The following is a 15626-nucleotide window of genomic DNA, read 5'->3' on the forward strand; positions in this document are numbered from 1 at the left end:
ATTATAAATACTTCAACCGATAAATTTTGAGAAATGTAAAACGTAACAAGCGATTATCAGTTCGATATCCGATTCCATTTCATATACAATATTTCTAATGACATTTATAATCTGCTTATACCCGACAATTTCTCGTTGCATCTCAGTTTTCGAAATGCTTAATCGGCGCGAAAACGTTCTGTCTAACGAGACAAATATTGCCATCGTTGTCGAGTGACAACACTATAACAGAGATACCTGATTGACGTGAAATTTGCCATTGTGTACCTCTCGCTCGTTCCCGTTCATGCACAAGCTTATCAACAACCTAGGCGTATATCCTAGCGATACGACGTTTCGGTCACGTTACGTCATAGAGGCACAATAGGCGATAACTCTATAACAATAAGATCTAGATAAGTCTTATCGCTCAATTTACTCTTTGTCGCATCTACTGCGAACTACCATGTACATTGCTAATCGCAAGCTGATACATGTCATGTCTCCAGTTTGTATTAATAGTTGCTGTTTACTATTCAGTCGCAGAGCGTTCATAATTGTACAAAAGCCGTGGCAAGAAAGAAAAATAAATACACCGCACGTACATACGTGGAAAGAAATCGATACATATGCAAGCTGAGATTGCTTGATACGAAAACTATAAAATTCTCTCTCGTCTCTCGTATTGAATAGAAAAAAAATATCCAGTTTTAAGGGGAAAAAAAAACAATTTTTATTGATTTCCCGTCATTTCTCTAAAAGAGAGAGAATTGTAAATATTTTAAAATATTTTTAATGGATTGCACACACACACACACACACACACACACACACAAAGTATTCTAGAATTATTTCATCGGCCAATTCCTTGGTCAATTTGCGGACACTTTTTCCTTAGCAAAAAAATCGAAGCATCAATAAATTGCGAATCATAAACTGATTAAAAAATAAGAGCTCTTCGCAAATTAAATTTTACGGAGTCAAAATGTTAATAAAATTATTTTCTCCAGTTAATCTCAAATAAAATTTACTTTAATAGAATATTAATTAGAGAGAACTTTAAATTAACAGACTCTTAATTAACAAACATACATATAGGATGAAAAAATTGGAAACTTGCAAAAAATAATGATCTTCCTCAACATTTTCGCTAAAGAAAAGTCAAGTCCAAATCAACCAGAGAGTTCTGAGATACTCCATTCCATTTCTATAAACGTATATCGAAGAATAATCTATTGGCACATACTTATGCAAATTAATATGTATCATTTAAGTAAATTAAATTTTGATAAAATAATTAAATTAATGTGTATCATTTAAATAAATCGATTTTTTTTTTTTTTTTTTTTTTTTTTTTTTTTTTTTTTTTTATATATAAGGAACATAATGAACAAATAATATCTTCGCGAATATAAATACGAATTAATGTAGCACCAATTAAATCTTTTTACACGCGTTACATTTGTTCGGCTGCTATTTCATAATCTCATATTTATGTATTTGAATAATGCGCAAATTTATTACATCATTCGATATGTTTAAATGTGTTCGACATCGACGTTATTTATAAGATATCGTAAAAAATATGATCACACGCGTTCTTATATAATATCACAGCGTCGCCAAAAGCACGAAACGTTATGTTTCGCCCGTAAGCGCAATATATACATAAAAGAAAAAAAGGTATAAATTTATTTTTATTTTTTATCCGATTAAAGAGAAGTCTCACAGCGAGTATTTTACTGGATTCGAGACGATGTCCCCTTATTTACTGCGAATTTCTATTCATTACTCATAAATAAGAATAAGAAAGAAATCCTCGCGGAGTGCACCGTTATCGATGTATAGAAAGATGCATCACGAGACACCTGCAACAGCGGTCTGCATTTATGACCGTCGTTGAATTTTACGATTAAAATGACATCGAGTACGAGACATTATATTCATATAATTTTTAGTTAGATATATAATAGCAAGTTCTATTTTGCATCTAACTAAAAATTATTAATTCTAATAATATCTCATGTTTAATGTCATGATAACAATTTTGATTTGTGCCTAAAAATTATTGAAATTATTATTTATAACAATACCTTGTTTAACATCATGAGAAAGAGAAGGTGGTGTTATTTTGTATTTAAAAAAAAAAAAAAAAAAAATATTAATTATAATATCAATATAATTTTTTTAAATCGGTGAACAAAATCTCAACAATCTATATAAATCAAAATTATTTAAAAAAAAAAATAAAATAAAAAATATACAAGTTTCATAGTTTGTACAGAGATAAATCGGATAAATGTAACAATAGATAGATGCTCAAGATGCTTTTATGTTCGTTCAACAAATAAGAGAATCATAGGGGAGGGGGGGGGGGGAGGGGGCCGGCATTTTTGTCACGTAAAAGATAAGCATCTCTTGTCATATTGATAAAAGCCGTATTTATTATAGTGGCAGAATTTGCTGGCATGCGTTCGTATATTTGTTGCTGCGCAGTGAACAGCGTGATACGCGAATCCGCGTTTAAGCGGAATAAACGAAAACGCAATGTAAGATCGTCTGAGAAATCGGTATTTCCGGCAGATAGAATTTCACGCATCATAATTATTTTCGCAAGATTATTCGAAATAATTTTCATTTTTTTGGGGAGTGGAGGGAAGAGGGGCGAGGGGGGGAGGGGGCAGGGGGAGGTTTAAAAAATAATTTGAAATATAATTGTTCTTTTCTGCTGTCGTACGATTTGACGTTTCTATTGGATTGTACGAGTTCCCATATTATAAGTATGGATTTCAAACTAAAAACTTGAAGAATAACAGAAAATTCTTATCTACGTCGAACATTGGATTTTATGGAAGCTGGTGGTGGTTAAACAAGCTGCTGACCGTATAAACAAAATTTATCGTATCTATTAGACTGCAAGCAATGTATCTGTGTATATGTATCGTGTATTTATGCAGGCGAAGAAAAATAGAACGCTCCAAAGGGTAAAGAATGATAATAAATCCAATAACTGGCCGATCGAATTGGACTTTTGAGAATAGAAAGCTCTATATATATATATATATATTCTCGCTCTATGGCAGATTATAAGAAACACAATACGAAATAGCGGACAGATAGATAGATGACAGATCGATAAAGATAGAGAAATAGATTTGTGGAGCTACAAGAAACAACAGAAACGACGTGACACGATCATCGATGCTCATGTCATCATCGGGCAAAACGAGAGAACCGTGATAGAAATGTGAACGAGGTGCAACTACTTACGCAATCAAGATAGCGACAATCGATATACAGTGTATCCCGTTAAGAAGAGAGATCGGAAGAGAAGATAGAAGGAAAAGTTAAATAAAGCAGAGCCGAGTATATAAAACAATGGATCATCCCTTTAAGTGTCGCACACATTTTTAACTCTCGCACACACGGTTCATACTTACTCTAATTGCGCTCTGCGAGGTTCCGATCGAAACGAGGGGCATGAAACAGAAAAAGAGATCAGTGATTAATTAATTAACTGAACGTGCAAACGTACACAGATACACTTTAGACGAACGATAGATTTCGGAAACAAAGTTCGGACAGAGACAAGGAGAAAAACATTGCGACACAAAATATTTCGGAGACAACATACATAACATTAACGTCGTATAAAACATGGCTTACCAATCTTAAATTAAGATAGAGAGAAAAGATATATATATATATATCTCCTCGTATATACAAAGAAGAAAAAAAGAAATGCGTGCGTTATAACACGATTAAGAATGATTTTCAACGTGAAATTAATTTGAATTGTTATTTCAGGACTCGTATAGAAGTGATGCCAAATACTAATGTCAAATACTGTCGAGAGACAATAGTTGTAAATTGTACATAGTTAGAGAAGCGACAACATCTTTCACACAATGTCTAGCTAAACCGAGCACGAAGACGTTTGAATACTTGGAGTGCGTTGAGAGTTAATTGCCATCTCTCTCGTTTATTAAAGCGGAATGTTTCATATATAGATATAGAAGGTTTATATTGTATATAGAGAGAGAAATATAGCTAATAATTTCATCAAAGTCGATATAGATATCGGCTCGTCCGTTCTCATAAATGCAAGGCGTAAAATGATTCCTCGCATTATTCTCTAATTTATCGATGATTTGTATAGAATAGTCGATGATGTACAAATTACATCGATTATAATAAAATCTATTTTCACTACTCCTTTCTCAACCAGTGGGGTGAATATAAAGTTCGTTTCAAGCTTGTGTTCGTTTGATGCGTATGCGTAACTTCGTACGCAACGCGTAAAACTACATGAATCTCGCGAATAAATAAATAACCGCGACGCGATGGAAGGAGGGAATAGAAGACTGAATTTCATTATCATTATATCAATGTTCGCTTATTGATACGATTATTTTTTTAGAGAGAGGGAACGACGCGTGCAGAATTTTAATGAATCCACCATTATGAGTATGCATTATTATTAGCCGAGATACGTCGCCTATTTCAAACTTATTTAAATTTCTCGGAAAAATGCTCACCCTTTTTCTCTTTCTCTTTCTCGAGTAGAGAGAGAGAGAGAGAGAGAGATCAGTGACATTCGAATCTATGCGATATAATCGCAAATATATCATCCTTTTGCATTGTTTACATTTGCAATCGATTACGTATCAGGTCATTAACACACACTCCCTTCCTAAGGTACCTTTTACGGCTGCGGCCGTGGAATGTCTATCGATATTCAATAGCCACATTTGACTTTGCATTATTGCGGAATTACGGCACTCCGTATACGCATATATGCATGCATATGTTAGGAATCCAGAATAACTCGGCAACGAAAATAGATAGATAAATGAACTAATATACTGATAAATGAACAACGGAATATAATATGCGATCTCATGTACGATATCGCGAAAGTTTTGATATTAAATCAGTCGGGACAATATGTGTTTCGCTCTTTCTCCCTCCCTCCCTTCCTCCTCCTCTAACTCTCTCTCTCCCTCTTGGTTTCCCTCTTTCTTGGTTCGCATTATGTACATTACTATATTAAAGATAGAGGTTTCCTCGCGCACACGTGTGCGCGAGGAAATCGATAGAATGCGCTTGATACTATTTGTTTTACCCTAATAGACTTTCGCGGGATTATTATATGTAGTTGGCCGTTTTTTATATCAATATCCCCGACGTTACAAGTCCCAATCTTCGAGTTTCATATTTATATAAGAGATATTTGACGGCCAATCCGCCAATTATATAAATGAATTTTATCTTGCAATTCAAATCGCAATCTGAATTGTATCCAGAATCTCGCATTGTCAGACACACAATGTATCTGAAAAAGATATTAACTATGGTATGCGCATAATATGCTGGATTGATCATAAAAAAGTGTAAGTGTACGCAGACAGTAACGTAATAATAAAAATAATTTATGAAAGATTAAAGCGTATTTATGTGTAAAGTGCTATAGAATTGCATATAATATATAATTACTTTGTGCAAAAAAATGAGGAGAGGCTTATATTATTCTGTCTGATATTCTGATATGGTATTTCAGGAAATTAAAAACCCTGCGTGCAGACACATGTGTGTGCGCTCTCCGACAAGCCAATCGATAAAGTTACAAGCGAAGTATAATATAAGAACGAGAATAGGGCGCATACGCTGCTATTCTCGTTTAATGCACGCAAAGAGCCAACCAGCTCTCATAAAATTTTTATAAAAGTAAGTAATATAAGTAATAATTGATCTATAAGAATGGGTATATATATATATATATAGATTGTCGCGCACAAATTGTATTTTTAACTCTTCCAATTAGTTAAATTCTACTACTTTTATCCGTAATTATTTTACCTTATTGCAATCCGTTCGAAATAAAAAAATTGTGAATTAATTATATATATATAAGATTAAATTAATTTTTAAGAAAATTTTTATATTCGTGAATTTTTCAGGAAAAATTTTTCAGCAAGATTTAATTTACAATTTATATATATATATATATACATAAATTATACAGAAATAATCTCTAAACGAGAGAATTCTTCCTTATTAATATAAAACGTATTTTTTTTTTAAGCCATTTTAAGCATTTACAGTAATTTTAGAAATGTATTAAGTTGCAAACGTCAAACTGTGATGATAAAAAAGGTATTATAAAATTTCTTAATGGAATTATATATACTCTATATAATGATATTAATCCATCCTGATCACATAAAAGAGAACGGAAAATAAAATTGTGACAATTGTTATCGTGTATTATTTTCTTTCTCTATAATATATTTTTCTCTTATTAAAGTCAAATAAATTTTCCGGAATATGAGATCGTTTTTCCTTTTTCGTCAAATTTGATACATTTCTTGATAAATAAAGATCAGTTGATCTTTCATATGGAAAAGTATCAAGATATTATTTATATACAGGGTGAATCACTGAAGGTGTTACAGGCTAATACAATATTTCTGAAACTGAACGAGATATGAAATTCTTATTTTCCAGCGACTGTCTGATATCGAAGCGGGCATTCGACGCAAAAATGAAACTTCGCATTGCAGTTAACATGTGAAATAAAAAATTTCCAAATAAGGATTTCATATCCCGTTCAGTTTTAGAAATATTCGCCTGTAACATCTGTAATATTTTTAGTGATTCACCCTATATATAATGTCACAATCATTCTATTCTCGATTTATATAACGTAATTTCGATTTGGTTCGCGACGTCACCTGTTCGTTATTCCCTAACATGCTCGACGACAATGCATGATTAATTTAACGACGTTATTATTCCAGTATGCACACGTATGTATCCAATCTGTTGCTGAATCGCTGCTGGTGATATTATCTTAACATCACGATTCGATTACGCAGTATTGTCACAAAATCATGCTATTCTAAAATCTTTCTCAAAATCTTTCTTTTATAATATTAGAACACAAAATAGTGAAACATTGTAAAATTCGTTGACGCTATATAAAAAACACACAATTATAATCAAAAATAAAAATTTAATTGAGAAAAAAATACAATTAAATATAGAAAAATATCCTCTCAATAAGCGATAATTTTTCAACTTGAAATTCCAAAAGGCAATATATATTTTTTGCAATTTCAAAAAAGGATGCTTTGCGTCTCCTTGAAGCACGTAAATTCTTCCTGCAATTTCTATTTTATATCGTCAAAAACGATGAAGATATCTCATTTAACGGAAGGTAGGATTGACAATAGTGTGTCATACAAGTTTAGTGTTTTATTTCGAATGCTTTAAAAATCACAACAGCCTGTGCTGGCAACATTTTTGGGAACATTTCCAGCAAAATACACGTAGCAAACGCGTTTTAATAAATAAAAAAAAATATATATATAATATCAGCCGAAAGAATGGCGCAAATGGTGCGCAAATTTGGCAATTTTCTTATTTCTCTCTTATGTCAGGTCGGGAAAGAGTTTCGAAAAAGCAAAAATTACATCTGTCTGAGAACGTTCGCGAGGACGTTCCGCCGAGCTCTCGAAATTGTTCGTGCTTTCAGGCGAGACAGTCCTTGAGGATTAAACGCTGATATATCCGCCCTCTTCTCTGACCCTTAACCCTACCGTTGCACACACATTTTCCGCTTATAAAAGTGCAGCTCTAAAAATGTCGCATTGACGCAAAAAAAGCGATGAAAGCATCTCTTTCAAACCTCTCCCGTACGATGCTATTTTATCCGTGTTTATACTCGACGTAGAAATCACTTCCATGCAAGGTCACGTCGTGAAAGATAAACCGCCCCCGACTCTGTCCGCGTTCATTAAGGACGAAAATTCGGTGGTGCGTTAAAAAAAAATGGCGAGTATATGTTCCCCAAACGAATATCAGAGATAGTATAATTTTAAAAAGTAATATCATCACAAAAACCGAATAAACAAAGTTAACTATATTTTTATATTATGCGTTTGTTTATGTATGGTTGTTTCTTTCTGTATAAATTCAGCTACTGTGCAAATAAAAAAAAAAAAAAAAAAGAGAAACCTGATCTCTTTACGAAGCGTTGACTTTTTGGAAAATGTTTTATAAAAAAATAACCCCAAGCTTTTCTTCGAGTCGAATTTTTGTTCCTATTTTCAATCTCAATTTCCTCACGTTTATGGATTCTCTAGAGGATTTTAACAGATTTAATTTATATAGAAAGTTTTACTTTTTGCGTCTCAAATATACAACTTCTCATTCTTAGAAGCTTAAAAGAAAAGCTTATAAAACTATAGATTAATTTAGTTTCGAAAAGAAGTGATCTGATTGCTTAAAGTAGCAGAGGAGATATTAGATTTAAAAATAACGATAGAAAATAGAAAAAAAATTTCAACACACTCGGATTTCTATATAAAAAGATTACAAAAGGCCCGATATATACGTATACGCATTAAAACATTCGTATAGGAGGTACTTTTATTTTCAATTCTGCTATCGCTCAAACATCATTCTTTAATCTGCTTTTCATACATTCTATAAATATACGTCATAAAAAATTAAATAGACTTTAATCCGTATACGCGAGCGCGCTACAAGCTTATATAGATTCTCCTATATATATACCATATATAGATTTTTCCATTATTGTCTAAATAACGAATTGCAATACCTTGCAACGCCTATTAGCCGTATCTAAATGTGCAAGGCAAATGCATCTCGTTCGCAAAAATACGCACAGGATCTTACCTGGTAGTGTAGTATTCGAAGAAGGCAACGAGTATCTCCAATGATCTTGATACAGCGGCCCACATAATTTCCTCGTTCCGATGAATTTCAATCGACTAATCTAATCTCGCTAGAGCACTCTTATAAAAGTTCCAGTCGACGAGGTATCTGACAAGTTGAATTTAACGCGATATTTCGAGCGACTCGCTAGCGTATTTCTCTCTCCTCTCTCTCTCTCTCTCTCTCTCTCTCTCTTTCCTTTTATCGATATTAATTTTTGTTAACGATATATCGTCTCTATTTGTATGTGTATAATTATAAAATTTAAAAACGCGAGAAGCAATCGACCGATATCACCTTGATTTATATATTTATATACATAAAACATACATTATATTTAATATTGGATCTGAAGAAAAATAAATATGAAAATCCGGATAAACTGAATTATACGTCACGCGCGCAAATATATTTTTCATAAAATTTTTATTGTATAAAATTCGTAGAGAACGCACATTTAACACATAATCCGATTAACTGAAAGTTCGATATTAGTTTTTTAAATATTGAAACGATTTAAACACAAGATTTCGAGGAAATTTTAAAAGTTTCGGAGCAATGACTGCAAGGCAAAGATACAATAAAAAGAATCATCTCCTTCAGTTAAGCTTACTTTAAATTTTTCTCTGACAGAATATTTTGATTTTAAATTTGCTTGCAAAGAGGTACACAATATGTAGAATTGAGAAATTACGGGAAATACTGACATATCCATTTACGACGGATCGTTTACAAATTTATTAGCGGTCGTTAAAATTACGCTCGCAAATCGTAGGACATCGTGTATACAAACAAGATATACTTAACAACAAATTTCGTTTACGCGCTCACGAATTTTATGACAAAAATTAATTGGTCCCGGGAAGCTTGTTGAAAATTTTTTACTATCCCTTTCCATCTCATACAAAAGAGTACGCTATTCATAAGAATCGCTGTTGGCGAACGATACGCGTGTACACAATATAATGAATCTTTAAACTGGGAAAAAAATTCAAACGGGCGAAAATGAAACCGATCCGAAATATCAAATTGTATCGATACGTTTAATTATTTTGACCTACATTGTAATCCATTCGACGTAGATTGTATGTATGGTCCATGTGTGTGCGTGCAATTAAAATTTAAAAATATTCTTACATTGTGTGTATTGTTACAATACCATATTGTATTTTGTAATAGGGGTCACGGCGTGAAGGGGTAGCGTAACAAAGTGAAATAGGCCTAATAATTAATTCGCATAACACATGCCGAACCAATCATTAATTCGACCCGGCTGTTTAGCAAACAAATGCGATACATCGATTGTATCACGATAAATAATATTAATGTTATGCAATTATTAGTCGATAAACAGTTATCCCATATTAAAAGTTATAGAGTTACAACGAATCTCCAAATCATTGAGCGTCTCTCTCCCTCTCTCTTTTTCTCTCGTTAAAAATTAAACAAATAATAATAATAAAAATAAAAATTGACTTTCAAATATCGAATTATTATAACGAATGGCACTCCGAGATGCCATCAAGCGTGAAATTTAATCGGGGAGTCCATTTAAGTACGAATCATTTTACATTCTAGACAGCTTAACCGCAATTACAATTTAATGAGTTAATTGGAAACAACATATTGTTAATCTGCAATACGCAGCAGATTTTGATGAAACTGGGTTAGAAATAAAAATGATTTACGAGTGCGCGATAGATCAGGTGAACTATGTAGTGTGCTATGCGATGATAGCAATGTGGTGAGCAGAAAATATCGTATGTACATCGCGATAACGATAAAGGAACAACATCGTATTTATCACTGGCATCTGGCGACGTCATATGGGTAGAAATGTACGCAATATAAAGTTCATTTTCATGTGGTAGCAATTGATTTTTAAACACTTTATCATAACGAGGGATCACATATTTATTTTGTAATAAAACAGAGACTCTTGTGCAAAAAAACATGAAGATTTAAAACAATCTGATGAAATAAATGATTTGATAGAAGATAAAAAAATTATTTTTTTTTATCGAATTATGTAATTATTTTCTTCTCACTCCAAGATCATTGGTTCTATTAAAGGGACAGTATTTGCGTAGGGATACCGGGAGGATAAAAAATTTTCGTGTTGAGAAGAGGCGAGTTGTGTGAGTTTGCGAGACACATGTGTATCAACTGATGACCGATGATACAATTAAATCACTCACGAAATATCCGATAATATTCGATTAACGACGCCTCGCTTTTAACGGTTTAGATACGCGCACAACCCGTGTGTGTAACCCTTTTAATGAGTTTCAACAAGCAATTTAACGGGGCGCACACACGAGACGACGACGATGAGCACGCTAACATAGACGGTGATTCTCTTTCTAATGACGAAGTAAGGCGAACTTTCTCTTTGTCTCTTTTTTCATCCCGTGCTCGCAGCTTCACGGTCCACCGCGCGAACACAGTAATGAAAAATAGGTGAAAAGTACGAAAAGGAGTGGATGAGGGAGGCACGTCTTTCGCGAGTTTTATATCCAACAAAAGAGAACTTGCAGAGTGGAAACAAAGTTGTGGGAGGCATTAAACAGCGACGCAATTACGGACGAAAATTGATAGAGGCACAGTTGAATTATTTATATCCCCCTCGTACATATATATATATATATATATATATATATATATGTTTTTATTTGTTAACGAAAAAATCCGTGTAGAAAAATACGGGAAATACGAGAGCAACAAACGGACCGCACGCGGCGCGCCAATTGCGGTTTACACTCCTCTCTTCAGTTGATTTGATCAATCGTTAATTTGATTTCGTGTAAATAGCTGCAGTAGATAAAAGTCTAGAAATACGCAAAATATGCAATCAGTGAAAACTCCGGAAAAAGACAAATTATGGATTCAGGTATCGCGCGAGGCGCTATCTCTCTCTCTCTCTTTCTCTTCCATTTCTTTCGCCTACTGGAATGTTCAAATATAATGTAAATTCCTCTAAGTTATGGAGAACTGACTACCTTCGATAGTTTCTGGTAATACAAAATTAAGGATAAGAATTTCAGGAGTTTGTGAGATATTCAGAATTAAGATTTTAATACAGATATATGTACTCGATATACCAAATTCGAATTCGCTCTTTAAAACTTTTAATAAAAAATATATACGCGTATACGAAGTATTATATAGTTTCGTCAAAACATTTATGAATAATATTCGAATTATGAAATTGTTGTTTCGATATAACTCTGGAGCAGTTGACAAAAAAAAATTGAGAATATAATCAATTTATAAAAAAACGTCGAAAAATACGAATCTTAAGTTTTTCAATTTTAAAATAATTATATCCTTTTTTTATATCCGTGCATTTCTCTAAATGGGAAGATATCTCATCGTCGAGATATCGGATATTAAAGATGAATAATATCTGTTTCATGTTGAGAGAAATATTTTAAGAGGGCGCGATGAAACGGGAATATTAACTTTATCAGAAAGAAATTTTACTAATTCACGCTATTATGATAATTACACGATTTACTAACGTAACATTTCTTTTTGATAAGCACAAAGTGACGTTCATTAAAAATAAATTTCAACCTCATTGTAAGGTATAAGAAATTGTTTGATATATTATGTAATGAAATGTGTCGTAATATAAAATTTTTCAAAGTTATAGTTTTTATTTCAATCCTATTTATATTTATTTTGTAGTCGTGTGCTGTTTCTCTTTTCTTCTCTCTTTCTGTGTTATATTGTACATTATAATCGACTTCTGTTTAAATAATGTTAAATTACAGCTCGTATAAATTACAAACTTTATAGCAAAAGAGATTCAATTGGAGATAGATAAAGTTTATATTATTAAATAGCAGCTCTCTCTCCGACGATGGCGATCAGTTTCAAAGTTATCTCATTCCGCGGGTTTCGGGCGCGCAATGATCTTGTATCTCGTCTTAATCTATTAATGAAATTAAGGAAACGTTGATCAGAACTGTTTCATCGAGTTAGACCCGCCAAAGTTAGATGAGATGGCTTAGGGATTATAAATGTGAATTAGCGCGCATAGAAACCTTATACCGCATCGAATTTTCAAAATTTAACAATGTAAGCGACAAATTGACTATTTCGTAAAATTATTAATTTGAAAAAAATTTATGTATAAAATTATTAATACATTATTAATTTTTCCTATATAAAATAATGTTCCGGACTATAATATTCTTCTTGCAAAGAATTGCTTTGAGTTTATTTTAAAAAATTACCCCTTCGAACACACACACACACACACACACACACACACACACACACACACACACACATATATATATATATACACAATATATTTTTATAAAGACAATAGGATTTAATGAAAAAATGTGATGCTGCATCCGAAAGTTACGTATGTTTTGACTTGGTAAAAGGAGACATTATTAATCTTCAAATATTATCTTAATTGATTGATAAGTGAAGATTATTACATGGCAGAAAAGAAAGAAAAATTGTTATTTTTTAAGTTTTACTTCGCATTAAATTATTATTATTTTTAATTAGTTTCTTATAACTTGTAATAATAAATATATATAGTTCGATTGGCATGTAAAGCATCATCTAGACAGCAAATTAATTATTAAAAGCGCATCTCAAGAGTCTCGTTCATTCACGCGATTCTCTCTGTTCGATATATCGCTGGCACGCTGTTTCGTGCCGAAAAGCAAGGTATCGAATACCTTAATGAGAATCACCTGGAAGCATACGATACTACGATGGGAAGCGAGTAATGAGTAAATTTAGAGTAAATTTTAACCGAAAGTATTTGACAATAGTTTCTAACAAAACCGCGCTATCGAGAAGGATTATCAGATCTCGATAAGTATCGAAAATAATTATTCGCATGACTAGATATTATGCATAATTTTTGCAAAAAAGAAAAATTCATCGCACGAGATATTAATTAATTGGAAAAAAAAAAACTATGAAAGAGATGTAAACAAGCAAACAAGAACCATACGATTCGCACTTCAGACCGAGATGGTACGTGCTGTAATATTATACGTCTGTTCACATCTGGGTCTGGGCAGCAAAGAGAGAAAGAGAGACAGAGGGAGAGACGGAATGGGTGAAAGAGAAGAAGAAAGAGGGGAGGTACGGTGGTTGGAAGATAGGAGGTTGGATCGATCCCAGCCACCACCACTACTACGAGCGGAGCCCGCCGTGTCCGGGTCTGGTGAACCTCCCGAAGCCAATCCCGAAGCTCTCGTCTACGTGAAGTCGAGTTGTCAAGAAAAATTGTATCGCGCCAATCCCGGATATCGTACTGATTATCACTCACAGGATCGCGGAATGAATATGATGGCGGGATAGTTATCTCGATTATAGGGGATTATTTCTCGCGCGCGTGTCCTTGCTGCGAGGTATACGCAGCGACAGGTGGGAGCGTCCGAGATACAGGCCGTGTGTATCCGTGTATATATCTGTGTGTATGTGTGTGTTTTGGCGAGCGCGTGTACTCGAAAACGTGGAGCTTGACGGTTTCTCTAGAAGGTCTCTGTGCCATTTGTTCTTCCGCGAGTGATTGCCGCGGTCCCTTTACGCGCTAGAGCTTCGCGGACAACATGGCAATCACGTTGCGACGGCGTTAGATGAGGAAACATCGACAAAGACTCTTCTTTTCGATTGGCGAGCCTTCGACGTAATTCCGCACCCGATACCGATCGATCCTTCGCCGGCCTCTCTCTCTCTCTCTCTCTCTCTCTCTCTCTCTCTCTCTCAACAACAATTCAGCATATGTACCATAACACGTATTTGTATAACAAGCAAAAGAGAGAACGGATCCAGCCGGCTACACGGTTGGTTTACTATCGATCAGTCCGGAAAGGTTGAACATTCTTCCGCTTGTGTTCCGCTGCTTTGAGCGATACATTTTCGAGGGAAAAAAATTCTCTCCGTTGATCCCATTTCTCTCGGAGGACCTTGCAACAAGTTATCCACGATATCGCTCTTTTCTTTTGTCTTGGAAAAGTGGAACGTAAGATCGCTCTGCCGCGCTCCTTTATTCTGCGGTGATAAATATTTTCGTTCCTTCCGATCGATCATAGTGTCAACTTGTCGCGTGTAACCGCACCGAAGCCAAGCTGTTGCGAGTATCAGCTAAAATAACCTCATCGAATATCCATATCTTTGACGTTAGCGTAGAGTTTTCATTATACCAGAAATTTTCCCCGCTCGGATGAATATTTTAAAAGATATGAGCGAACGCGTATAGAGTACCTGCGTATTTCTGAAATTTCTACAAGCGTTATAAAAATTTATTTGTGGTAAGAACTTAAAGAAAATGTAACAGAAGAGATATATATATATATATATATTGTATAAGTATAATAAAAGAAGAGCAAAATGCATATTGTAATTCTGTACACGTTCAGTATTCCTCGATTATTGATGTCTGCCTCTGAAGACGATCATAAGCGAAGCTTTTCATCTCTCGTTATACGAAGCAGATGAAAAATGTAGCGAAAGATTTCTCGTACGAGATGAAGAATATTTATTTCCCCTTTACGAAATTTCCATCAATGCAAAACGACTCCGATTCTACCTTTTGCCGAGAGCATGTGCTTCAATCTTTTTAACTTCGCGCGTGTCATTCCCGGTCACACTCGTCATCGCGTAATCATGTGTAATAATAGTAGGTGCGATAAACGAGCAGAGTTTGCGCTTTCGACCCCGGACTTTCCCCGACAAAAGAGACGTTTGTCGAATAGACTGGCAAGGATTCCCGTTGACAACAGGAAGGAAAATCGCCGTCAGGTTGGCGTTCGTGAGGACTTTATCGGAGAGTTGAGACTTGCAGCTGTTATGTCACGTCGCGGTCCTTCAAAATTTTAACGAACAAACCTAATCATTCTCATCTTCTCTTTCGCGTTAACCGT

The 15626-nt window shown here is 34.1% G+C and overlaps 1 protein-coding gene across 1 annotated transcript in view; it reads right to left on the reverse strand.

The window, feature by feature from the left end:
* The window catches only part of Syt7 (Synaptotagmin 7), a 90932-nt gene that overhangs the window by 10302 nt on the left and 65004 nt on the right, over positions 1–15626 (reverse strand). The window contains 1 exon segment of the mRNA XM_070307868.1: positions 3420–3431. Within this exon segment, the coding sequence (XP_070163969.1) occupies positions 3420–3431 (12 nt within the window).

The sequence above is a fragment of the Polyergus mexicanus genome, unplaced genomic scaffold (genome assembly GCF_030449975.1).
Source record: "Polyergus mexicanus isolate NDT 795.1 unplaced genomic scaffold, iyPolMexi1.0 SCAF_15, whole genome shotgun sequence".
Lineage (NCBI taxonomy): Eukaryota > Metazoa > Arthropoda > Insecta > Hymenoptera > Formicidae > Polyergus > Polyergus mexicanus.